Below are 26,379 nucleotides of genomic sequence, written 5' to 3' on the forward strand. Positions count from 1 at the left end.
AGAACTTGTTTGTATGTAGGGGGCTTACTGTGCTCTTTCTAGATAAAAGAAATATTGGTGCTACATGAGTAGCACTTACACATTTCTCATTCTCCAGTCTCTTGGATATTGTCAGGGATAGACTAGACAGGAGACTTGTTTGTTTTTAGCCGAAAAGCAAAGACTAGCTGAAAATGTCATAACCTCTAAATTTTCCAAAAATTATACATTATTTTAAGAATAACAGAACATAAAATTCTAAAATAACTCTCAAACTGTGTAGATTAACATCTTGATTTATATTAAATCTTCAACAGAATAGTGAAAGTAACTTTGATTTACAAGGTCCCAGTGTTTTTCTCCTATATATGACAGTTGTACATACTCAAGTGAGGATAATAAAAACAACTGAACTATGAATTTAGGATAGAACTGAGGGGTAATTTTGTACAGCAAGTTTGTGTGCCAGTTACAGAACATGGTATTAAACTTTAAAAATACCCGCCCTCCCCCCCGCCCCGCCCAACACACATATACAACTTACCCATGTATATAGATAGGTAGGTAATGGTACTTTAGCCAGAGTGTTCCTCAAATAGAGTAAAGCTTAATTTGGGGTTTATAATACTTAAGCTAGGGCTATAGTCTCCATAGCTGTGAGTTCCACATCCATGAATTTTAGCTTGGTTTGGAAATAGGAAAAGTATACCAGAAAGTTTGAAAAACAAAACTTGAATTTGTTGTACACTCTCAACTACATAGCATTTGTGATATAGTTAGTGTTATAAGTAATCTAGAGATTTAAAAGTATATGGGAGAAGGAGACCCTTTGCATAGTTTATGTGCAAAACCATAGAATTTTATATAAGGGACTTAAGCATCTTCAGATTTTGGTATCCCAGGGATCAGGGGGAATCTTAGAACCAATCCCCTATGGATACTGAAGGACAGCTGTACATTTAGAATGTAACTCAATAATTATGCTATTTACAAAACATTCAAACCGCTGCGTGGTCATGTATGGATGTGAGAGTTGGACTGTGAAGAAGGCTGAGCGCCGAAGAATTGATGCTTTTGAACTGTGGTGTTGGAGAAGACTCTTGAGAGTCCCTTGGACTGCAAGGAGATCCAACCAGTCCGTTCTAAAGGAGATCAGTCCTGGGTGTTCTTTGGAAGGACTGATGCTGAAGCTGAAACTCCAATACTTTGGCCACCTCATGCGAAGAGTTGACTCATTGGAAAAGACTCTGATGCTGGGAGGGCTTGGGGGCAGGAGGAGAAGGGGACGACAGAGGATGAGATGGCTGGATGGCATCACTGACTTGATGGACGTGAGTCTGAGTGAACTCCGGGAGTTGATGATGGACAGGGAGGCCTGGCGTGCTGCGATTCATGGGGTCACAAAGAGTCGGACACGACTGAGCGACTGATTTGATCTGATCTGATCAAACTGCTGCAGATAATTTCATTCAACATACACATGCGTTACTAATTCAGTCTTCATTGTCTAAATATTTTGATGTAGCATATGTATTTATTTATTTACAAATAAAAGGGGTACTGAGTGCTTAAGAATTGTTTAAAAAATGTGGCTATTGGATCTTATAAGCAGTTTTCCAAGAATGAGTTTTTTATTCCAGTTTTATTGAGATATAATAGACATACAGTACTCTGCTGTAAGATGTTAAGCATGATTTGACTTATTAATAACATGATTATTACAGTAAGTTTAGTGAACAGCCATTATCTTAAATAGATAAATTATAATGACAAAATTTTTATTCTTGTGATGAGAACTCAGGGTTTATTCTCAACTTTAATGTAGAACATATAGCAGTGCTAATTACATTTATCATGTTGTACATTATATCTTTAGTACTTTTAACTGGAAGTTTGTAGCTTTTTACTGCCTTCATCCATTTCCCCTCCCCCAACTCCCCACCTGATAACCACAAATCTTTTTCTGTTTATTTGGGTTTTTTGGAAATACAAAGACCTACAATACTGTGTTAGTTCCTGTTATACAACCAAGTCATGTGGTATTCTATACATTTTCAAATGAATATAATGTCTCATTATATGTTACTGTACAAAAATTTACATAGTTATTGCCTGTTATTCATACCCTGTGCATTTCACACCTGAGGCATTTACTTTGCAACGAAATATTTGTACCTGTTAATCTTCACTTATTTCTTTTCTCCTCTGATCTCTGTGGCAACCACCCCTTTCTAATTTATTGTGTTCATTTTTTAGATTCCACACATAGTGAAAGCATGCAGTGTTTGTCTTCTCTGATTTATCTCACTTAGCACAATACCCTCTAGGTCCATCTATATTGTTGCAAATGGCAAGATTTTGTTCTTTTTTATGGCTAGTCTTGCACAGTGTGTGTACACTACATCTCTACATCTTTACTCATTGTGCATTGATGGATACTTGGGTTGCTTTCTTATCTTTGCTGTTGTAAATAGTGCTGCAAACATTGAAGTGCATGTAAATTTTTGGATTAGTGCTTTTGGCTTTTCAAGGTATATACCTGGAGTGGAGTTGCTGGATGATATGGTAGCTCTATTTTAATTTTTGAGGAAGCTCCATACTGTTTTCTGTAGTGGCTGCACCAGTTAATGTGCCTACCAAGAGTACAAGGAAAGATTCCCTTTTTTCCACCTTATTTGCTGTCTTGATAATAGCCATTCTGGTAGGTGTGAGGTGAGATCTCATTGTGATTTTGATTTTCATTTCCCTAATTAGTGATGTTGAGCATCTTTTCATGTGCCTGTTTGGCCATCTGTATGTAGTCTTTGGAGAAATAGCTGTTCAGAGCCTCTGCCCATTTTTCAATAGGCTTGTTTTTATTGAACTCCTTAATCTATTTTGAATTTATTTTTGTGAATGGTGTGAGAGTAGGCCAGTTTCTTTTGCATGTAGTTGTCCAGATATCCTAACACCGCTTTTTCAGAATATTTATTTTTGGCTGTGCTGGGTCTTGGTTGCTGCACATGGGCTTTCTCTAGTTGTGGTGAGAGGAGACTGCTCTGTAGTTCCAGTGCGAGGGCTTCTCATTGCGGTGGCTTCTCTTGTTGCTGAGCACTGGCTCTAGGGCTCGAAGGCTCAGTAGTAGGTGGCGTATGAGCTTAGTTGCCTCGCAGCCTGTGGGATCTTCCTGGACCAGGGACTGAACTGGTGTTCCTTGCGTTGCAAGGCAGATTCCTAAGCACTAGACCACCGAGGAATCCCCCAACACCCCTTATTGAAGTGGTTGTGTTTTTCTCATTGTATATCCTTGCCACTTTGTCATAGATGAATTGACCATAAGTGTGGGTTTATTTCTGCGCTCTGTATTCTGTTCCATTACCTATGTGTCTGTTTTTGTGCCAGTACTACCCTGTTACGATGACTGTAGCATTATAGTATGGTTTGAACCAGGGAGTGAGAGGCCCCCAGCTTGCTTCTTTTTCCTCAAGACTTTTGGCTGTTCAGGGCATGTGTGTTCTCAGTGAAAAATACCATTTTGGCTGTTCAGAGTGTGTGTGTGTGTTCTCAATGAAAAATACCATTTTGTGTGTGTGTGTTTTCTCATACAAGTTTTAAAATTAGTTGTAGTTCTGTGAAAAATACCATTAATATTTTAATAAGGATTGAATTGATCTGTAGATTTCCTTGAGTAGTATATAGTCTTTTTAACAAATCCTTCCAGTCCGTGAACACCGTATATCTCCATTTATCTATATCATCTTCAGTTTCTTTTATTGATGTCCTGTAGTTTCTCAGTACAGGTCTTTAACCTCCTTAAGTTACCTTAGTCTTAAATATTTTATTCCTTTTGATGCAGTTCTAAATGGGATTGTTTCTTAATTTCTCTTTCTGATGGTTTGTTGTTAGTGCATAGAAATGCAACAGGTGTCTGTATAATGATTTTTGTCTGTGGCAGCTTTACCAAATTCATTGAGCTATAGTAGTTTTTGTTGGCATCTTGAGAATTTTCTTTGGTGTGCTGTGCAACTTGCAGGATCTTTGTTCCCTGACCAGGAATCCAACCCAGGGGCACCAAATCCTCACCACTAGACCTCTAGGGAATTCCCAGGATTTTCTATGTATAGTATGTCATCTGTAAGCAGTGACAATTTACTTTTTTGCAATTTCGATTCTATTTCTTTTTCCTACCTGATTGCCATGACTAGGACTTCCGATAATATCTTGAATAAAAGTGGCAGGAGTGGGCGTCACTGTCTTGTTCCTAGTGTTAGAGAAGATGCTTTCACCTTTTCACCATTGAGTATGACGTTAACTGTGGGCTTGTCATTTATGGCCATTACTGTTTTGAGGTATGTTCCCTCTATACCACTTTGTTGACTTTCTATCATAAATGGATGTTGAATTTTGTCATATTTTTCTACATCTGTTGAGATGATCATATGATTTTTGTTCTTCACTTTGTTAATTGTATCCCTTTGATTAATTTGCAGATATTAGTCCATCTCTGGGATAAATGATGTTTGATCTTGGTGTATGATCCTTTTAATGAATTGTTGAATTCTGTTGCTAATGTATTGTCAAGAATTTTTGCATGTGTGTTCATCAGTGATATTGACCTGTAAATTTATTTTTTAGTGTTATCTTTGTTTGGTTTTGGTAGCAGGATGATACTGGTCTTGTAGAATGAGTTTGGAAATGTTACTTCCTCTACAGTTTTTTGAAATAGTTTGAGAAGGATAAGTGTTAACTCTTCTCTGGATGGAAGAATTCACCTGTGAAGCAGTCTGGTCCTGAGCTCTTGTTTTCTGAAAGTTGTTTTATTACTGATTCAGTGTTATTCCTGGTAATTGGTTTGTTCACATTTTTATTTGTTCTTAGTTCAGTCTGAGGAGATTGTACATTTCTAGGAATTTATCGTTTCTTTGAGGTGGTCTGTTTATCAGTATATAATTATTTGTTGTAATCTCTTATGATCCTTTGTAATTCTGTGGTGTCAGTTGTAACTTTCCCCTTTTCATTTCTGATTTTTTTGATTTGGGCTCTCGTTGTTGAGTCTGGGTAATCAATTTTATCTCTTCAGAGAACCAGCTCTTAGTTTCATTAGTCTCTATTGTTTTTTAAATCTGTCTTTTTTATTTCTGCTCTAATCTTTTAATTCCTTTCCTTCTGTTTACTTTGGGTTTTATTTGTTCTTCCTTTTCTAGTTCTTTTAGGTGTAAGAATAGGTTGTTTATTTGAGGTTTTTTTCCTTTCCTGAGATAGGCTTGTAGCACTATAAACTTTTCTCTTAGAACTGCTTTTGATGCATCACATAGATTTTGGATTGTTTTGTTTTTGTTTTCATTTCCAGGTATTTTTAAGTTCCTTTTTTGTTGGTATCTTCAGTGATCCATTGATTAGTAGCATATTGTTTAGCATCACATTTACATTTAATGCAATTACTGATAGGTACTTATGGCCATTTTGTTAATTGTTTTGGAATGTTTGTGTGTGTGTGTGTTTTGTGTTTTTTTTGCAGTTTTTTTCCCCCTTGTATTTATTTTCTAGTCTCATAAGATTGTAGTCAGAAAAGATGATATGATTTCAGTTTTGTTAAATTTATGGAAACTTGTTTTGTGGTGTAGTAAAAGTCCCTTAGTATTGTATTACTCTGTTTCTCCCTTTGTGTCTGTTAATAGTTGCTTTATGTGTTTAGGTGCCCCTGTGTTAGATGCATTTATTACTGTTAATGCCTTCTTAGGTTTATCCCTTTATCATTATGTATTGTCCTTAGTCTCTTGTGAGAGTCTTTATTTTCAAGCTTATTCTGTCTAAGTATTGCTACCTCATTTTACCCCCACCCCCATTTTCACAGAATGCTTATTTTCCCATCTACTTTCTGTTTCTTCAGATTTGAAACAAGTCTCAGGCAGCATATATATTGGTATTGTTTTTGTATCTGTTCAGCCATTCTGTGTCTTTTGATTGGAGCATTTAGTTCATTTACATTTAATGTGATTTTTAATAGGTATGTACTTAATGCCATTTTGTTAATTGTTTGAGGGTTTTATAGTTTTTGGTCCTAATTCTCTTCCCTTGTGATTTGAAGACTCTTTAATGTTATGTTTTAATTCCTTTCTTTTTTTTGTGTATCCATTACAGGTTTTTGGTTTTCTGATTACCATAAAGTTATCTATCTGTCTAACTACCTATCTATGATTATTTTAAGTTGCCGATCTCTTCAGTTCAAATGCATTTTAACAATCCTGGCATTTTTACTGACCATTTCCCTCCATGTTTACTGTTTTTGATGTCATATTATACATCTTTTTTTCCTGTATTCCCTAAGTACTTATTGTGGATATAGGCAGTTTTACTATGGATAATTTTGTCTTTTAATCTTCTTACTTGCTTTATACATTTGCCTTTACCAGTGAGATTTTTTTTTTTCCTTTTGTAATTTTCATTTTTCTAGTTGTGCCCTGCCCCCTAGCCTGCCCCCTTAGGAAGTCTGTTTAACATTTCTTGTAAGCTGGTTTGGTGGTGCTGGACTCAGCTTTTGCTTGTCTGTAAAATGTTTGATCTCTCCATCAAATTTGAGTGAAAGCCTTGCCAGGTTTTTGTGTGTATGTGTACGTGTGTGTTTTCCCCTTTCATCACTTTAAGTATATTGTGCCATTCCCTTCTTGCCTGCAGAGTTTCTGCTGAAAACTCAGCTGATAGCCTTATGGGAGTTCCCTTGGACTTAACTAGTTGCTCTTGCTTTGCTGCTTTAATATTCTTTAATTTTTGCATTGGTGTAGTCCTCTTTGAGTGTGAGACTCTCTTGGCTTCCTGGACCTGGATGTCTGTTTCCTAGCTTAGGGAAGCTTTTAGCTATTATGTCTTCAGATGGATTCTCTGTCCCTTCCTCTCTTCTGAGACTCCTGTAATGTGAGTGGTGCTCCACTAGATGCTCTCCCTCAGGTCTCTTAAACTCATTTTCTTTCTTTTTTTAAAATTGAAATATAGTTGATGCAGAATGTAAGTTTCAGGGATAGAACAGTGATTCACAATTTTCAAAGCTTATGTTCCATTTATAGTTACAAAATATTGTATATATCCTTGTAACTTACTTTATACATCATGATTTGTACCTCTTAATCTTCTACCCCTATCTTGTCCCTCCCCTCTTCCTTTTCCCCTTGCCCCTCTGGTAAACACTAGCCTGTTTTCTATGTTTCTATTTGTTATATTCACAAGTTTTATTTTTTAAACTCCCCATATAAGTGATCAGTTCAGTTCAGTCGCTCAGTCGTGTCCGACTCTTTGCGACCCCATGAATCGCAGCACGCCAGGCCTCCCTGTCCATCAACAACTCCCGGAGTTCACTCAGACTCACATCCATCAAGTCAGTGATCCCATCCAGCCATCTCATCCTCTGTCGTCCCCTTCTCCTCCTGCCCCCAAGCCCTCCCAGCATCAGAGTCTTTTCCAATGAATCAATTCTTCGCATGAGGTGGCCAAAGTACTGGAGTTTTAGCTTTATAATCATTCCTTCCAAAGAAATCCCAGGGCTGATCTCCTTCAGAATGGACTGGTTGGATCTCCTTGCAGTCCAAGGGACTCTCAAGAGTCTTCTCCAACACCACAGTTCAAAAGCATCAATTCTTCAGTGCTCAGCCTTCTTTACAGTCCAACTCACATCCATACATGACCACTGGAAAAACCATAGCCTTGACTAGATGGACCTTTGTTGGCAAAGTAATGTCTCCGCTTTTGAATATGCTATGTAGGTTGGTCATAACTTCTTCCAAGGAGTAAGCGATAGCATACATTATTTTGGCTTTTTCTGACTTATTTTACTAAACATAACATGGTTCATGTCCATTCATGTTGCAAACAGCAGAGTTTGATTCTCTTATGGCTAAGTAGTAGTCCATTTGTGTGTGTGTGTGTGTGTGTGTGTGTGTGTGTGTGTGTGTGTGTGTGTGTGTACACACACCATATCTGACCATTTGTTGATGGACACCTGGGTTGCTTCCATACCTTGGCTATTGTAATAATGCTGCTGTGAACACTGGTGTCCTCATTTCTTTTTGTTTGCTTGCTCTTTATGTTCAGCTCCAGTGATTCCCACTGCTGTCTTCTATCTAGCTTTGTGGATCCATTCCTCTGTATCGTCTAATCTACTATTGATTCCTTCTAGTGTATTTTTTATTTCAGTTATTATATTCTTTGTCTCTGGCCCTTCTTTATATTTTACAATTCTTTGTTAAAACTGTCTAACATTTTGCTCTGTTCACCCACAGCACTTTGTCTCAGGTATGGAACATCATTGTGATCATTACCTGGTGACTAGGGCTGTATGCTGTAGGGGTGCCCCCTATTTGTGTGTGAACTCATCTGTTGTGGGCTGATTACTGTGGGCCGTCTGATGGATGTGGCTGGCCCAAGCCCGGTTGGTTTCCAGGCCTTGCCTTGTGCAGAGGCTGCCATTTGCTGGTGGACAGGGCTGGATTACAAGGCTGCTGGCTGTGGAGCTTTAGGGGATCCTGGGCTCCAGCTAGTCCACCAGTGGGGTGAGCGAAGTGGAGTGGGGGCTTGTGGGGAATGAGGGGGGTGAGTGTGTCCCAGATCTAATGTTGGCTTGCTCGTGGGTGGGGCCAGTTGCTAACACAGCTGGCTGCCAGGTCTGAGGTGTGGTGTTGGCTCACTGGTGAATGAATGGGCCTGGATCCTGGGGCAGCTGGCTAAGGGTTACAAGGTGTCTTGGAGGTGTCTGCCTGCTGGTGGGTGGGATTGGGGCTTCCTGGGGCTGGTGGTGTCTTGCAGGGAGACAGTGCTGGAGCTAATGCCAACTTACTGGTGGGCAGAACTGGGTTCCCAGGTCTCTGCCTGCAAGGCCCCGAAAGTCCTAGAGCTGGTAGTGTTCTGCTGGTAGGTGGGGACGTATCCTGGACCAGCTGACTGAGGGACCCAAGGGGTCCTGTGGCAGGTGCAAGCCTACTGGTGGGTGGGCTGGGTTTTGATACGGTAGGGTGCAGGGTTGAAGTAGTCCTAGGTCTGGTGTCTGCTTGCTGGTGGGCAGGGCCAAGGCCCAGTGTATCTTGGGGCTAATGCTTATTCACTGGGAGATAGATCCAGGACCTGAGGTCTTTAGCCCAGGGTCCTGGGGGTCCCACAGTTGATGTTTTGTCCTGCTGGTGTGTGGTGCCCATAGGATCCTGTGTCTACCCACTGATGGGTGAGCTTGGTCCTGTGAGTAGTGCCCATTGGTGGACCCAACCAGGATCTGAGCCAGGTTGACTATGGGCTCGAGATCATAAGGCAGCAGGCCTGTTGGTGGGACTGTTTCTCCACCTGGTTAGTTGCTTCGCCTGGGCATCCCAATACTGATGCCAGCAGGCTGGTGGGAGGGGCTGGATCCTGAGGCTAATAAGCTAGAGAGAGGACTCCAAAATGGCACTCGCCAGCACCAGTGTTCATGTGATAGAACAAGCTCCCAAAGATAGTTGTGCCAGTGTCTGTGTCCGCAGGACAAGCTGCAATTGCCTCCTGCCTCACCAGGAGACTCCAAGATCAGATGGTGGATCTGACTCAGGCTCCTTTCAAATTACTGCTTCTGGCCTGAGTCCTGGAGTATGTGAGTTTGTGTGCATCTCTAAGAGTGGGGTCTCTGTTTCCCACAGTCCTCTGGCTCTCCCAGAAGTAAGCCCTGCTGGTCTTTAAAGCCAGATGTTCTAAGGGCCCATCCTGGTGCAGGATTCTCTGGGCTGGGGAGCCCACTGTGGGGCTTGGACCACTGACTCCGTGGGAGAACCTCTGCAGCTTTAATTATCCTCCCATTTGTGGGTCATTCGCCTGGGGATATGCGTTTTAGCTACATCGCATCACCTGCCCTCTTACATGTCTTGTTGCAGTTCCTTCTCTGTATCTTTGGTTGAAGATACTTGCTGCTAGTTTTCCAGTTTTTCTCATCAGTCGTTTCCCTGTTGTAATTTTGGTGCGCCTGTGGGAGGAGGTGAGCTCAGGGTCTTCCTCCTCTGCTGATTTGGCCACACCTCCATTATAATGAGTTTTGTTAAAAATTATATTGGAATATCATCTATTTGGGTAACCAGCGGCACTAGTGTAAATATGATGCTGCGTTTAGAATGGCCATGCCTGCCCACTATGGAAGTACACATATATGGGCAGCATGACCCAGTTGGGAGCTTGTAAGGCATGGAATAAGACCAACTTGAGGATAATGACACAATTTAGTAGGGCCACGAAATGCCGTCTCCCTATCTTGTTCACTTTTGTTACCATACAGCAGGCTGGCTTAAGTAGTTTCTCAACAAGTGGTACTTCTGAACAGTCTGAAAGGGATGTAGCTAGGGCATGGATGGGACTAGGATTAGCTACCCTATCACTTGTCAGCATGAAAGGCACTGTTGTAATCTCATGTGACTTCTCTGTGTTGTCTGTGAACCTAAATTCCATGAGGCCAAGAATGTCTTCTTGACTGATATACATACAGGTGCTTAATAAGAGTTGATATTGAATGAGTCTAAGCACTGGAACATGAGTCTTGAAGCTGGATTTAAAGCAGGAGATTGTGGGTCCCAAAGGCAAACCAGGGTTAGCTGTTGGCATAGTTTAGTTTAGGTTTTTAACTTTTTTGTTCAGTTGGTAAGTCTGATTTTTTTATTTTTTGTTGTTCAGTCGCTAAGGTGCTAATTCAGGGTTGATTTCTTTTAGGATTGAGTGGTTTGATCTCCTTGCTGTCGATGGGTCTCTCAAGAGTCCTCTCCAGCACCACAATTTGAAAGCATTGGTTCTTTGGTGCTCAGCCTTCTTTATAGTCCAACTCTTACATCCATACATGACTACTGGAAAAACCATGTTCTTCAGTCGCTAAGTTGTGTCCAACTCTTTGTGACCCCATGAAATGCAACACTCCAGGCTTTTCTGGCCATCACTATCTCCTTGAGTTTCCTCAAACTCGTCTCCATTAAGTCAGTGATGCCATCTAACCATTTCATCCTCTGTCACTCCCTTCTCTTGCCCTCGATTTTTCCCAGGATCAGGGTCTTTTCAGTTAGTCAGCTCTATGCATCAGGTGGCCAAAGTATTGAAGCTCAGTTCAGTTCAGCCACTCAGTCGTGTCCAACTCTTGTGAACCCATGGACTCCAGCACTCTAGGTCTCCTTGTCCATCATCAGCTCCCGGAGTTTACCCAAACTCATGTCCATTGAGTCAGTGATGCCATTCAACCATCTCATCCTCTGTCATCCCCTTCTCCTCCTGCTTTCAGTCTTTTCCAGCATCAGAGTCTTTTCCAATGAGTCAAGTCTTCGCATCAGGTGGCCAGAGTATTGGGGTTTCAGCTTCAACATCAGTCCTTCCAATGAATGCTCAGGACTGATCTTTAGGATGGACTGGTTGGATCTCCTTGCAGTCCAAGGGACTCAAGAGTCTTCTCCAACACCACAATTCAAAAGCTTCAATTCTTCAGTGCTCAGCTTTCTTTATAGTCCATAACTACTGGAAAAACCATAGCCTTGACTAGACGGAACTTTGTTGGCAAAGTATAATGTCTCTGCTTTTTAATATGCTGTCTAGGTTGGTCATAACTTGGCTTCCAAGGAGTAAGCATCTTTTAATTTCATGACTGCAGTCACCATCTGCAGTGATTTTGGAGCCCCCCAAAATAAAGTCAGCCGCTGTTTCCACTGTTTTCCCATCTATTTACCATGAAGTGATGGGATCAGATGCCATGATCTTAGTTTTCTGAATGTTGAGTTTTAAGCCAACTTTTTCACTCTCCTCTCTCACGTTCATCAAGAGGCTCTTTAGATCTTCACTTGCTGCTATAAGGGTGGTGTCATCTGCATATCTGAGGTTATTGATATTTCTCCCAGCAGTCTTAATTCCAGCTTGGGCTTCTTCCAGACCAGTGTTTCTCATGATGTACTCTGCAGATAAGTTAAATAAGCAGGGTGACAATATACAACCTTGATGTACTCTTTTTCCTATATGGAACCAGTCTGTTCCATGTCCAATTCTAACGTTGCTTCCTGATCTGCATACAGATTCTTAAGAGGCAGGTCAGCATCAGTCCTTCCAATGAATATTCAGGGTTGATTTCCTTTAGGATTGACTGGTTTGATCTCCGTGCTGTCCAGAGGACTCTTAAGAGTCTTGTCAGCACCACAGTTCGAGGGTGTCAATTGTTCAGTGCTCAGCCTTCTTGATGGTCCAACTCTCACATCCATATGTGACTACTGGAAAAACCCTAACTTTGACTATGTGGACTTTTGTAAAAGGCTTTGGCATAGTCAGTGAATCAGAAGTAGGTGGATGTGGGGATTTCCTTGCTTTTTCTATGATCCAGCTTATGTTGGCAATCTGAAGGGCATGTCCCTGCTAGTTAGGGCCTGACAAAATCTGGTCCACTGGAGAAGGGAATGGCAAACCACTTCAGTATTCTTGATTTGAGAACCCCACAAACAGTATGAAAAGGAAAAACCATGGCTTTGGTTTACATATAGACCTTTGTTGGGGAATTGATGTTTCTGCTTTTTAATAAGCTGTCTAGGTTTGCCATAGCTTTTCTTCCAAGGAGTAAATGTCTTTTAATTTCATGGCTGCAGTCACCGTCCACAGTGATTTTAGAACCCAAGAAAATAAACTCTGTCACTGTTTCCACTTTTTCAACCCTTCTATTTGCCATAAAGTGATGGGACCAAATGCCATGATCATTTTTTACTTGTTTGAAGCCAGCTTTTCCACTCTCCTCTTTCACCATCAAGAGGCTCTTTAATTTTTCTTTGGTTTCTGCCATTAAGGTGGTGTCATCTGCATATCTGAGGTTATTGATATTTCTCCTGGCAATCTTGATTCCAACTTGTGCTTCATCCAGCCCAGTGTTTCTCATGATGTACTCTGCATATAAGTTAAATAAGCACGTGACAATATACAGCTTTGTATTCTTTTCCCAATTCTGAACCAGTCCATTCCATGTCCAGTTCTAACTGTTGCTTCTTGACCTGCATACAGATTTCTCAGGAGACAGGAAGGTGGTCTGGTATTCCCATCTCTAAGAATTTTCCAGTTTGTTGTGATCCACACAGTTAAAGGCTTTCACATAGTCAATGAAGCAGAAGTAGATTTTTTGGGAAATTCCCTTGCTTTTTCTGTGATCCAGCAGATGTTGGCAATTTGATCTCTGGTTTCCCTACCTTTTCTAAATCCAACTTGTATATCTGGAAGTTCTTGGTTCACGTAATGTAGAAACCTAGCTTCAAGGATTTTGAGCATTACTTTGCTAGCATGTGAAATGAATTAATTGTGTGGTAGTCTGAACATTCTTTGGCATTGCCTTTCTGTGGGATTGGAATGAACACTTACCCGTCCTGTGGCCACTGCTGTGTTTTCCAAATTTGCTGACATATTGAGTACATCTCTTTAACAGCATCATCTTTTAGGATTTTAAGTAGCTCAGCTATCACCTCACTAGCTTTGTTCATAGTAATGCTTCCTAAGACCCACCTGACTTCACATTCCAGGATGTCTGGCTCTAGGTGAGTACTTCAAATAAATGTTTTAAAGCTACTGATTAGATCTGTGGGTTCATGACAGTAACTGCAAATATTCATTGTATTGTGAAAAGGTGATGGTTGCATTTTCTGGTTATTTGGATTCTGAATTGTGTTTTTTGATTTAGTTTACTAAGTTTTTTGATTTGATATACTAAATTATTTTTTAGTACTACTTATTTACAAAAATTATATTTTAGTAATTTGTTTAAAAACTGGTTTAAAAGTTTGTGGACATATTGTCTGTCACACAGCCAGTTTTCAATAATACAGGGAATTTTTGACATTTACAAATACTGCCTTAAAAAGATAAATATCTGAAAGCACCAGCACATTTAGAAGTTGCTCAGAAGTGTTTAATATAATGGCAAATTGTATAATAAATTATTAACAGGAACTAGCAAAGAGAAACAGAAAATAGAACAAGGGCAGTGTGAAGTGACAAGCAATTGTGAGAGTCCCCATGTGGTTAGTAGTTTACTAGTATGAAATGCATGTGAAATTATATATTAAAATATTGTTACAATATTATTATTTTGGATAAGAGCACCATCATTGATTGTTTTTAGGAGCATGGTGATCCTAAAACATCCTTGAATTCTTACCATTCTCTTCTAAAACTCTCCTTTAAAAATTCCTGTTTTAAAAAATTGATAGATATTACCTTCTCTCTCTCAGCATGGCTTACAGTCTTAGTTCCTCCACCGGGGATGGAACCTGGGTCCATGGTAGTGAAAGCAGGGAGTCTTAACTACTGGACCACCCGGGAATTCCCAGTGTTGCCCTCTCATCCTTGTTTCAGTCCTACAGATCTGCCTTCAGAATACAACTATTTAGCTGTTCACCCAACTACTGGTCAGCTTATCAAAATATCTTTCATATTCCAAATTTCAAAATTTCAACCTTTTCAGAAGATTTTTTTACTATCATGTTAGGTGGATTTCATTTGTTTCTCAGTTAAGTTTCAGTATTTTTATATGCTTATTTTTGGTTCACACCTTCCCTGGCCACATCCTGTACTAGGCCTTCTTCTGAGATCACAGTAACATCTGCTTAGATTGACTTCACCACATTTTTAAAAAAATTCATTTATAGATACTTTACAGATATCTTCATGTTGCTTCCCTGATTTAAATATTGAAAAAAAACCTTCAATAATTTTACTGCTTGTTGGACATTATCTCAGATGTTTGCCCAATCATGTTAGACTTGTAGAGCTCTCTATGAAAGCTTTCTTTTCACCACTCTATTCTCTCAGGTTTCTTGCTGCAACAAAGGTCATTTGCCTCCTGAGTTTCTCATGACTTCATTTTCATCCCAGTGGGGCAGGACAGGCTAAATTCAGATAGCAGATCTGGTACTTACTTGCTTAGTGACCTTAGATTTCAGTTCAGTTCAGTCACTGAGTCGTGTCTGACTCTTTGTGACCCCATGAATCGCAGCACGCCAGACCTCCCTGTCCATCACCAACTCCCGGAGTTCACCCAAACTCATTTCCATCAAGTCGGTGATGCCATCCAGCCATCTCATCTTCTGTCATCCTCTTATCCTCCTGCCCCCAATCCCTCCCAGCATCAGAGTCTTTTCCAATGAGTCAACTCTTTGTATGAGGTGGCCAAAGTATTGGAGTTTCAGCTTTAGCATCAGTCCTTCCAAAGAACACCCAGGACTGATCTCCTTTAAAATGGACTGGTTGGATCTCCTTGCAGTCCAAGGGACTCTGAAGAGTCTTCTCCAACACCACAGTTCAAAAGCATCAAATCTTTGGCACTCAGCTTTCTTCACAGTCCAACTCTCACATCCATACATGACCACTGGAAAAAAATATAGCCTTGACTAGATGGACCTTTGTTGGCAAAGTAATATCTCTGCTTTTGAATATGCTATCTAGGTTGGTCATAACTTTCCTCCCAAGGAGTAAGCATCTTTTAATTAGAGACAATAAATACACAAATCCTGGAATGGAGTCTGGCCAGTGGGAAGGACTTCTTTTAATCATATCCTCCTTGCATCCATTATGACCACAAGTCCACTGAGCTATATTTGAATTCAACTCGCCCCCATTTTTTTACCTGTGTTGCCTGAATACTCTACTCACATTTACATTCACTGCCTTGCTGCTTTGTATCTTCTCTCCACAGCAGATTATAACATCATTTTGAGTTGTCTTCTAACCCCAGGGGCCTCATGTACTGCATCCTGTGCACAGTAGGCATTGAGTAAAGGATATTGCTTGGCAGGGAAATCAGCTGTGCAGTTTTCTCAAATTTACAAGAGGAAAAGACAGTTGTTATTGTCCATGCAATAAATTATTACTTAAATGACAAGAGAAACATTCTAATGAAACAGTGATATTAAAAAGTTGATATGGTGTCAGACGTATAATAGAATAACTTTCCCAGTTAAAAACAGAGCATCCCTCTGTATTAATACTTTTTTCACCTTTTCTCACAATCATTTATTTTTCTTTTCTAAGAGACATGTGAGAAGACCAAATCTCTGTAGTTAATTTCTTTAACCACCAGATGCAAGCACCGCATTGGGCATTCTCAGAAGGCATCACTAATGGTAGGTAGACTCCTAACAGTATGTACAGAATACTCCCACAAGACAGATTGCCAGACTAGAAAGCAAAGAAATAATACAAATTCTATTACACATAAATCCTTCACTAGTCACCCTTAAGGGTTTCATGAGATAAACACTGTGCGTAATAATACTATGCTTTCATGTTGAAGAACATGTCCTTGCCTTGATCAATTAGGAAAAAATTTAACCTAAGTTAAATCAACTGTTATTTTCATATAAGCTCTGGAAATCTCCATGAATATGTAAGAACGTGTAGCAGTTGTATAAGCTGGTGTTCTGAAATTTGAGGTTTCATTCTTTAAATCAGTCGTATTTCTTCCCCTGGTGGCTCAGACAGTAAAGAATCTGCCTACAATGTGGGAGACCTGGTTTTGATCCCTGGATGGGGAAGATCCCTGGAGAAGGGAATGGCTATCCACTCCAGTATTCTTGCCTGGAGAATTCCATGGACAGAGGAGCCTGGTGGGCAACAGTCCATGGGATTGCAAAGAGTCGAACACGACTGAGTGACTAGTACTTCTTTCATTACAAAAGTAGTAAGTGGAAAGTTTCAAAAACGAAGTAGGAAAAACAAAAACATACTACCATCCCCAAATATGGACTAATACATTTAATTTATTTATTTTTGGCTGTGCTGGATCTTCATTGCTGTGCTCAGCCTTTCTGTGGTTGCAGTGAGTGGGTGCTGCTCTCTAGTTGCAGTGCTCAGGCTTCTCATGGCAGTGGCTTCTCTGGTTGTGGAGCACAGGCTCTAGGGCGTGCAGGCTTCAGTAGTTTCAGCCCCTGGGCTCTAGAGCCCAGGCTCAATAGTTGTGGCACACAGCCTTGGTTGCTCCACAGCATGTGGGATCTTCCCGAATCGGGGGTGGAGCCCTGCATTGGCAGGCAGACTCCACCACTGAGCCTACAGAGAAGCCCCCTGGACTAATCCTTTTTAGAATTTACCTTCTTTTACTTTTTTCCTCTGTGTCTATTATTTTAAAGCTTAGTTTAGTTAAAAATTGTATTTTTCTTTGGAGGGTGTAATGGGAGTAATGAATGCTATAAGGAGTTGCAAATTTAAGTATCAAAATCTAGGGACTTCTGGGGGTCCCGTGTTTAAGACTCTACACTTTCACTGCAGGGGGTGTGGGTTCAATTCCTGGTTGGGTAAACTATGATCTCACTCTGATTGTGATGCAGCCAGAATTTTTTTTTTAAAGTATCAAAGTCTAGGTAAGATATACCAGGAAATTCCTGCTAAAGGCATTTCTATATAATGAAGTCACTCAGTCGTGTCTGAAAAGTCACTCAGTCGTGTCTGACTCTTTGCGACCCCATGGACTGTAGCCTACCAGGCTCCTCCATCCATGGAATTTTCCAAGCAAGAGTAATGGAGTGGGTTGCCATTTCCTTCTCCAGAGGATCTTCCCGACCCAGGGATCAAACCCAGGTCTCCCGTGTTGCAGGCAGCTGCTTTACCAGCTGAGCCACCAGGGAAGCTCTTTCCTTTTTTCCTTTTGAAAATAGAAAAACTGTCCCTAATTTATTTTTAAATTGAGACATTTGTCACTTTTAAAAAATTGGTACCTATAAATTAGTTCCTCCTCAGTCTTGTCTCATTTAAACTATATTATTTGTTTAGCATGTTTCAGGGGGCATATAGACACTTACGTCCAACTTCTCTGCCCTATGACTAGAAATTCAATGTTAAGAGGTTGCATCAATCAAAGAATGAGGGTTAGGGCTATTAGTTTTCCAATTCCTGGAAGAGGCAAATTCTTCTTCTGTGTTTCAAAAGCACTTTGAAATCAATAAGACATTATTTAGGACAAAAGGCCCTTCACTATATCAGCATTTCCCAAAATGTGTTTGGAAATCTAGATAAGTCAGTTCTAAGAGATGGCACTAGCCTAAATTATTCAAGCAAAGTTTCCATGGATGAGTCTGTTGGAGGAATCCACTTTTTTCCTGCATGATTTCTCAGACCCTTTGCTACATTACTATGCATTGGGAATTTTCCAAAGATTTTTTTGTGTATATGGTATGTTTTTTGTCTGATTTTTTTTGTGTGTTTGATTTTTTTGTGTCAGGAAGGAAATGGCACCCCACTCCAGTGTTCTTGCCTGGAGAATCCCAGGGACAGGGGAGCCTGGTGCGCTGCCGTCTATGGGGTCGCACAGAGTCGGACCCGACTGAAGTGACTTAGCAGCAGCAGGCATACTTTTCATCCATTATCCGCCCCATGCACAAACTACTTTGGATGAGTATATGTCATATAACATATATGTCATATGTGTCTCTCCTGGAAGGGCTGTCTAGGCTTTGAAGAGTTATTGCAATATTATTGCCTCATAAAAGGTCATTAGATTTGGTCTTTCCCAGGCTTTGATTGATGACAATCAGTCTTTTCTGGTATGTGGACTTTGTACACTGGTGTAAGTATGTGTTTTCAAAGTAACATAATGGAAAGAAGCAGCACTCATTATTTATAGGAATATTAATTCTTTATTGAGAATCAGAAATATTCTGATTTTTACTGAATTCAGAGGTAGTCATGGCCCCTACCCAACAAGACTTTATAGTCTTAAACAATTTGTATGTTTTAATTTCTTAATTATAGTACAAAAGAAAGTCACTGAGAAAATTTGTAAAATCATCTTATGCAACATCTATAAAAGGCTATGGAGTAGTTCATATGCTAAAGTATGATAAAACAATTTATGATCAATACAGTACAATGTCTACTTATCAGTGATATAATGTAAAAGTCTGTAATGAAATTAGAGTGTCTCCCCAAATTTCTGCTTGAGGTGCTGTGAAGTTTTTTCTCTTGAACCAAAATTTTCTCCCCTTCCACCCTGTCTAAATCAGTCATAAAATAGGCATCAACTGTATTATCACTGGGTAGAATAAGAACCAAATTTCTCAATAAGCAACTTTCCCTGTTACAGTGAGACAATATGCTATGTTCGTTTTTCTATATTCCCTAGGAAAAGATATTTTGTTTCCAGATCGTATAGAACTTTCAGTTTAAGAACTCAAGCAACTCACTTTCCATGAGGAATACACAGCACTCAGAAATCTGCTTGCCACAGTTGCTATATTTTTCTGTTTGATAACCACCCGACCCCCTTAACCTAATTCGTATATATAATGTTTTAAGTATAGCAGTTTGCTGGAGCACTTAGTTCATTTATTCAGTTCTCACCGTGTGCTAGGATTTGAGAATAAATTTTCCAAACAAATTAAGTAGACCTTGGTCTCAAAGACCTCACACTCTACCAGGGAAAATCAGCCATGGAAGTAGAAGATCATAATACAGTGTGGTAAGTCCCATAACAGAAGTAACCTGTGTAATTTGGGAGCAAAGAGGCAGGGTCCTCGGATCAACGGGTTAGGGGGTGGCGCAGTGAAACTGAGAAGTGAAATGGACAACGGACAGCAAAGGTTTTCCAAGGGAATTGAAACCTGAACTGAGGTTTCCTTTTTTTTTTAAAGGGAATCATCGATCTTTAAGTTTTCCTTGTTTACTCTTAACAGACTAGTCTTTCTTTATTTCTGTTGTAGTTTCACATCAACAAGAAAGATGTAATTTACATAGCATGTATGCCTTGAAACCTTCACTTTGTCGAGTACATGATCACAAAGCACCTTATGAAACGTTATTTTAATATGTAATAGTTACTATCTTTATACATAAGACCTACCATTTTAACCAGTTTGAGTATACAATTCAATGGCATTAAATACTTTACAATGTTGTACAACCATCATCACTATTTTCAGAACTTCCTTACCTTAAACAGAAACTCTGCACCGAATAGACAGCCTTAACTGAGGTTTAAAGGTGGAGTGGGAAAGAAAATGCAGTGGGTCAGAATGGCACTGCCAGACACAGGGGACACACACAGCGTGTTCTGTGTGTAGGAACTACATGCAGTTGATTGCTGATTGTTTTTATAGACCCCTTTCCCTAGTGCTACCTGGAGGTTGCGTTTGAAGAGGAGAAGGCTGGGAGCAAGAGACCAGTAAAGCTGTTGCTGTGGTTCGGGTGAGTTATGATGGCCTAAACCTGGTGGTCTTAGTAGCCAAGACAACGAAGAATCATCAACACAAATAACAATCTTTATTGTTGTTTGAAATCTTTGCTATTTGATAACATGTGAAAGGAATGATTTCATATTTGAATAATAATAATTTGAATCCTTTTCCTTTCATATTGTTATTTGATAACAATCTTTGTTATTTGTTATTGTAAATGAAAGTCAGGGACTGACTGAATAGAGGGGATGAAGGAGCTGGAGGAGGTATTAAGGGGGACTTCCAGGCTTTTAGTTTGGTGCTGTCAGTAACTGAGACAGAGAATGCAGGAGGAAAAGCAGCTCTGGGGAGAAAAGTATGTACAATTTTTCAACATGATGAGTTTGAGGTATCTATGGGTCACACCCAGGTAGATGTGTCCAGTGGGCAGTCAGACCTGAGTCTGAAGTCCAGCATTTGGGGATCATCAATAACTGAGGACTGTGGCATCCGGTTTCAGAAAGGCAGGGACCCTTACTTAACCTATTATTTTGGGGGCTCTGTAGACAAATTTGTCATCCCATCAGGTCTGTATTTTCTTGGGCTTCTGGGACATGGTTGCCTATTTTCTCTTACGTTTCCTTAGAACATTGGCAGAACTTAATATTCCCAGTCCTATATCATTTCTCCCTGTACTGAAAATTATATATGGCACCATCTCTTCACACAGAGCACACAAGGTCTTGCATGTCTTAATAGTATGCTATATGCTCACTCAACTTAACTGAGGTGTCCAACTCTGCCACCCTTTGAACTGTAGCTCCGCCAAGCTCCTCTGTCCATGGGATTTTTTCAGGCAAGAATACTGGAGTGGATTGCCATTTCCTTCTCCAGGGGATCTTCCCGACTCATGTATGTAATAGGTAATCAATAAATATTCATCTTCATTGCTTATATTCAAATGGCTGGCTGTATACAAAATTAGTTCTTTTTTTTTCCCCTTGCAGGAACTTTTTTTAGCTTCTCAAGTTTAACTTCTTATAAATTTCTAAGACCACTTCGAGATTAAGTGTAAGTGAGCAGTACTTGATAGGCAGGTATCTTCCATATTAAGACTAAATCATTCCTTTCATTATCACCATACATTGCTCGTTGCAGGATTTGAAAACAAACATTTCTCTTCTTAGGGAAGGATCATGGAGTTTATCCAATCAAGGTCCCACAGAGGGAGTTAAGAGTTGCAGTAACCTGGCATGATTAATCCCTGATTCCAGGTGATGATGGGGGTTGAGTTTCACATTTTGCTTTATTTGAACAATATGTGAAAAAGAGTCAGTAAAAATAAGAACAGACTGGGTTTTGTTGCAGCTGAGTGGCCTTGCAGTTCACTGTAAAGAGGAATCCTGGGACAGAAAGGATTTGATTCTGAGATATGATCCAATTGCCCTCTGAATGGAAGTAAAATATCCTTTTTAAGAGCACTGAAGTTCTGGGATTTGGGGGGAATAGTCACCTTTGTGAGATGTGGATCATGTCCAGGGACTGTAACCTGAGAGGAAACGAGAAACAGTTATCTGAGTGATTTCAGATGTTTTGTGGTGCCAGCACTGAAAACACTGATATCCATCTCTAAAATGCAGCCTTTATGAAACACGTGCAACAACCTGCCAGGTCTCCCCGGGCGCTAGAAACAGCTTCAGTCCTGCTCGCTGAATGAGTTATCCTGTTGATACGGAGTGCTGTTGTTAATGCCATTGCCGAGAATTACAAAGTGAAATAAAGACAGTTCCTTTATCTGGAGATGTCAGAATTCAAAAGCAACAGACTGATTTCTGTCCCCATCATTTATCACAGATTGCAAAGGTAAAAGAGTTGACTGTTTCTCTTTGTCCCAATCTCTACTTACTATCCTGATTTGGAATCAAGATTATTTATAAGTGGAAATCTTTTCTCAATTTATTCCATTTTCCTGCAACTGATTTTATATATTTCTGTATATATATAATGTTATTGCTTCCTTAAAAAGTTTTGATTTTACCTGGTTTTGTCCATGAATCTGAATCTTCAGCTAGATTTATCTTTTTGGTGGAGGAAATGATCAGGAAAAGAACGACAAATGCTAAACTATGGACTGTTATTTACTGAGAAATGCTTTCATTATATATGGTAGAGGGAGAAGAGAATGGGGAATAACATTTACATGACTACTAACTAGCCTGTATTTAGTTATTCATCTCCGCTTCCACAGTCTTACCTTCCCCTTTTGTCCTGGAGTTAGTAACAAAAGCTGATTTGTGCTGCGTTAGTCTAACTAATTGGAAATCAACAATTTATAACTTTAAATTTTATTAGAGTACAGCTGATTTACAAGTTTTTAGTTTCAGGTGTACAGCAAAGTGAATCTGTTATACGTATACATATATCCAAGATGTGGCTTATTTATGGGACTGCATAAAAACAATTTAGATTCACCACAAGGAAAACCCTTTTTTTTTAATATAATGAAAATGTCCCAGGAAAAAAAGGGCCTTTTTAAGGCAAAGATTCACAGTGAGTTGGGTCTTTCCAGTTCTGTTTATCTCCTTGTAGGAGGAGAGACACTCAAGAAAAGGATGAGTACCTCACTCCAAGAGTGCTGGGCACTTTGGGGATAACCCCTGGATTGGGAAGATCCCCTGGAGAAGAAAATGGCAACCCACTCCAGTATTCTTGCCTGGAGAATCCCATGGACGGAGAGTGGGGTACAGTCCTTGGGGTCGAAAGAGTCGGACACGAGTGAGCAACTTCACTTTCACTTTCTGGAGCGGGAGTTTTTAATCCTACAGAGTTTTACGAACTGAAAATCATGCCTTTTTTTATGTCCTAAAGACAAAGTAACTACAAGGCCAGTTTTTACTATAGAATAAATGACTACCTTCTCAGGAATAGCTCTGTATGGAATGTATGCTATGGCTGGCATGAGACCCACTAAACAAACTAGATATAACTTGACATTCTAGATAAAGCCACGTCAAAAAGGAAGAGGCACAATCTGGCCTACTAAATCAGCTACTTATTCATTTAGTTCATTTGCATAATCCCACTCAGCCTCAAACTAGGCCATGTATCCTTACAGAAGAAAAGCCTCAGAGACATTCATCTAAATAGAATTAAAATCTGGAATTTTACTTGGATTGATTGAAAAACTGACCTTCATCTGCTTATGAGAAGGCTGCAAAAATGTGTGTCACTTAATAGACTGGTAGACTTTGTGGATCACATTTTATTTGTAATGAATTCTAAGGAACTTGTGTCCCAATTCAGTTTTTTAATAGTAGAAATTATGGTTCATGGAATAGGTGTTAAACTGGTATTTCATGAACCTTGGAAGAACTTTGACTATATTGGTTGTTGTTATAGGGTTTGTTCCATTTTTTATCACGAGAAATGTGATCTGGCTTCTATTTTAAAAATTTCCAGTTGGGGAAAAAACATGATTTTGAGTTTGTTTTTACTATTGCCACTTTACCCTCTCCCTCTGACAGATGTAAATCTGACATTGACTTTTTATTCTGTCCTGATGTATATCCTTTTGCATATTCCAGACTCTTTCTGGGTATTTTAATAACAGTAACTAGCATTGTATACTTACCTCTATTACATAGGATCCAGGCAAGAGGAGGAGGTAATACTCTCCAAATTTGTTGGTTCTATAGGGGCAGATATGTTTTCTGTCTTGGACTTCTACAGTTACATTGGATAATGGAGTCTCATTCTGATCAAAAACTTGGCCCTTTACACCTGCAAGACAAAAAAAGAATTAAGTGTTATCACCACATTTTATAGCATAAGAAAAAAAATTCTTATAATTGTTTAAGAAAAATAAGCCCAATATTTATTAGCTATTCTGAGTTAATAGAGTATTTGAGAAGGGATGGTAAACTTAAAAAAAAATTGAGATATAATAAAAATGTATTAGCTTTAGGTACACAACATGGCTAAATATATGTATGTACTGTGAAATATTCACCAAAATATGCTCAGTTAACATAGTTACACTTTTTTCTTGTGATAACTTTTATTTTACTTTCTTAGCAAATTTCAAGTATACAATAACAGTATTAACTATATTTACCATGCTGTACACTACCTCCCCAGGACTTATTTAAACATACCACATTTTCTGTATCTATTTATCCATCTGATTAAGTTGCTTCCATTTCTTTTGGATAAATACCCTTAAGTAGAATTACTGGATCATATAGTAGTTCTATTTCTAGTTTTTCTTAGAAGCTCCATACTGTTTCCATAGTGCTGCACCAATTTACATTCCTATCAATAGTGCAGAAGGGGTCTCTCTTCTCCACATTCTTGCCAACACTTGTTACTTCTTGTCTTTTGACAACAGCCATTCTAACAGGGGTAAGGTGATATCTATTTGTCTTTAACTCTTGACATATTAATTACAATATGTTTTGATGTGGGTCTCTCTTGGTTTATTTGGAATTCTCCAGGCTTCCTTGATCTGAATGTCTGCTTCCTTCTAGGAAGTTCCAGGTTAGGGAACTTTTCAGCCTTTTTTTCCTTCAAGTAAGTTTTCTGTTTCTGCACCTTCTGGGACTCCTATAATGTAAATGTTGGTCTGCTTGATGTTGTCACATAAGTTCCTTAAGGCATCTTCACTCTTTTTCATTTTTTCTTTTTGCTGCTCTGATTGGTTGAATTCCATTGTCCTGTCTTTGGATTTACGTACCTTTCTCCTGTCTCATCTAGTGTGTGGTTGAACCCCTCTACTGTATTTTTAAGCTCCATGACTTCTATTTGGTACTTTCTTATATTTTCTTTCTGTTGCAGTTATTTTGTTCATGCATAGTTCTGCTGAACTCAGTGAGCATCTTTATGACCACTATTTTGAACTCTATCATGTACATCACTTACCTCTATTTCATTAATCTCTTTTCTGGGGTTTTATCTTGTTCTTTGATTTGGAACGTAGTCCTCTGTGCTGACACTGTGTTGGTTTATATGCATTAGATAAAACAACTATTGCTCCCAGTCTTGAAGGAGTGGGTTCATGTAAGACATGAACTTACTATTCAACCCTGCCCCAGCTCTGGGTTTTGTCTCAAATCTTTGTGATTACCCAAGCTGCTTACTTTAGTCTTAATGACTCCCGTAGTTGGGAGTGTGCCAAGACCTGTTAGTGTCTCAAAGGGGAATATTTTGCACAAAGGTTCGGGTGTACTGGAAGCCAAACCCTCAGACAGCAGCTTTGAAGGTATACAAATATCTCTCTCTCGGGGAAGGCTGGGAGATGAGTGTTTCTGTCTATTGCTTTTGCACTGAGCCCTGGGGTGACAGACAGTTAAGAACCATTTCTTTGTTTGATATCATCTCTTTGAACTCGTGAGAATCAGGCTATCAAAGAAAGTGTTCTCTGGGTAGTAGCCACAAAAGCCAAGGGGCTAGATGGGTATACAAGCTCCTTTCTTGGAGACAAGTTGAGAGTGAAGATGGTGCCCAGTGACATCTAGAGATGATTGTAGTCAGCCACTAGATGTAAATTTAATTAGAAGCCTGCTCCTTAGGCCACAACTATGAAGATAAACTAATAGTCCTCTTTCACCAAAAGACTGTTTTTTCTGTTTTTTTTTTTTTTTTTTTTACTGCTGCCTCTCCCACTGTGTCCTGGGTGTAGCTGGTTAAGAACTCCTTTTCTGTTTGTTACAGTCCTGTGGGATCCATCAACACAAGCCCTGCTAGTCAGACAGAACCAGGAAATGAAGGGGTGGCCCCTGGGTGGCAACTGTAGAAAACAGGGCACCAGACAAGTGCACAAACTCCTTTCCAGGAGACACTGGGATCCTGCAGGGAGGTGGAGGGACAGGGCAAAGATGGCAGCCTCCATCTCTGGAGAGTATTTCAGCTGACCCCTAGATAAGTGTTAAATGGAATGACTGCCCCTCCGGCTGAAGCTTTCAGACAGGCAACTAGGCTTCTTTCACAGGAAGACTGGGCACTTTTCCATCAGCTGCCTTAGCACTAGGTCCTGGGGGATAGCCAGGTAAGTCTGTGTGATTCCTTGAAGAACTGTTTCTCAGTTTGCTATAGCTTTGTGGGTCTCATGGATGCATGCCCTCTCATCTTCAAAGCTATGTGTTTCAAGAGTCTCTGGGAGGAACTAGTCCTGCTGACACCTGGACTTTAGCCCAGTGAGACTGGTATTGAACTTCTAACCTTTAGAACTGCACATTTAAATTCACTGTTATTAGAGAGGAGACAAGATGGTGGAGTAGAAGGACAAGAG

The 26,379-nt window shown here is 39.8% G+C and overlaps 1 protein-coding gene and 1 long non-coding RNA gene across 8 annotated transcripts in view; one reads left to right on the forward strand and one right to left on the reverse strand.

The window, feature by feature from the left end:
• Positions 1 to 21,229: 21,229 nt before the first annotated feature.
• Positions 21,230 to 23,730, forward strand: LOC123333274. Its single transcript, XR_006550533.2, has 3 exons — positions 21,230 to 21,367; positions 21,734 to 21,956; positions 22,683 to 23,730. It is a non-coding gene; the product is annotated as an uncharacterized LOC123333274 (long non-coding RNA).
• Positions 21,381 to 26,379, reverse strand: part of CPM (carboxypeptidase M) — a 70,991-nt gene continuing 65,992 nt past the window's right edge. For 6 of the 7 annotated variants that reach the window (XM_044941601.2, XM_044941600.2, XM_025283940.3 and 3 more), the window contains 2 exons: positions 23,725 to 23,873; positions 21,381 to 21,642 (listed from right to left, as the gene is read on the reverse strand). In XM_044941601.2, the coding sequence (XP_044797536.2) occupies positions 21,400 to 21,642; positions 23,725 to 23,873 (392 nt within the window). In that variant the 3' untranslated portion in view covers positions 21,381 to 21,399. Of the gene's footprint in view, positions 21,643 to 21,692; positions 21,817 to 23,724; positions 23,874 to 26,379 lie in introns of those variants that run through there. The other variant, XM_044941602.2, reaches the window with a different exon arrangement.

This window comes from Bubalus bubalis, chromosome 4 (genome assembly GCF_019923935.1).
Source record: "Bubalus bubalis isolate 160015118507 breed Murrah chromosome 4, NDDB_SH_1, whole genome shotgun sequence".
In the NCBI taxonomy this organism is placed as follows: Eukaryota; Metazoa; Chordata; class Mammalia; order Artiodactyla; family Bovidae; genus Bubalus; species Bubalus bubalis.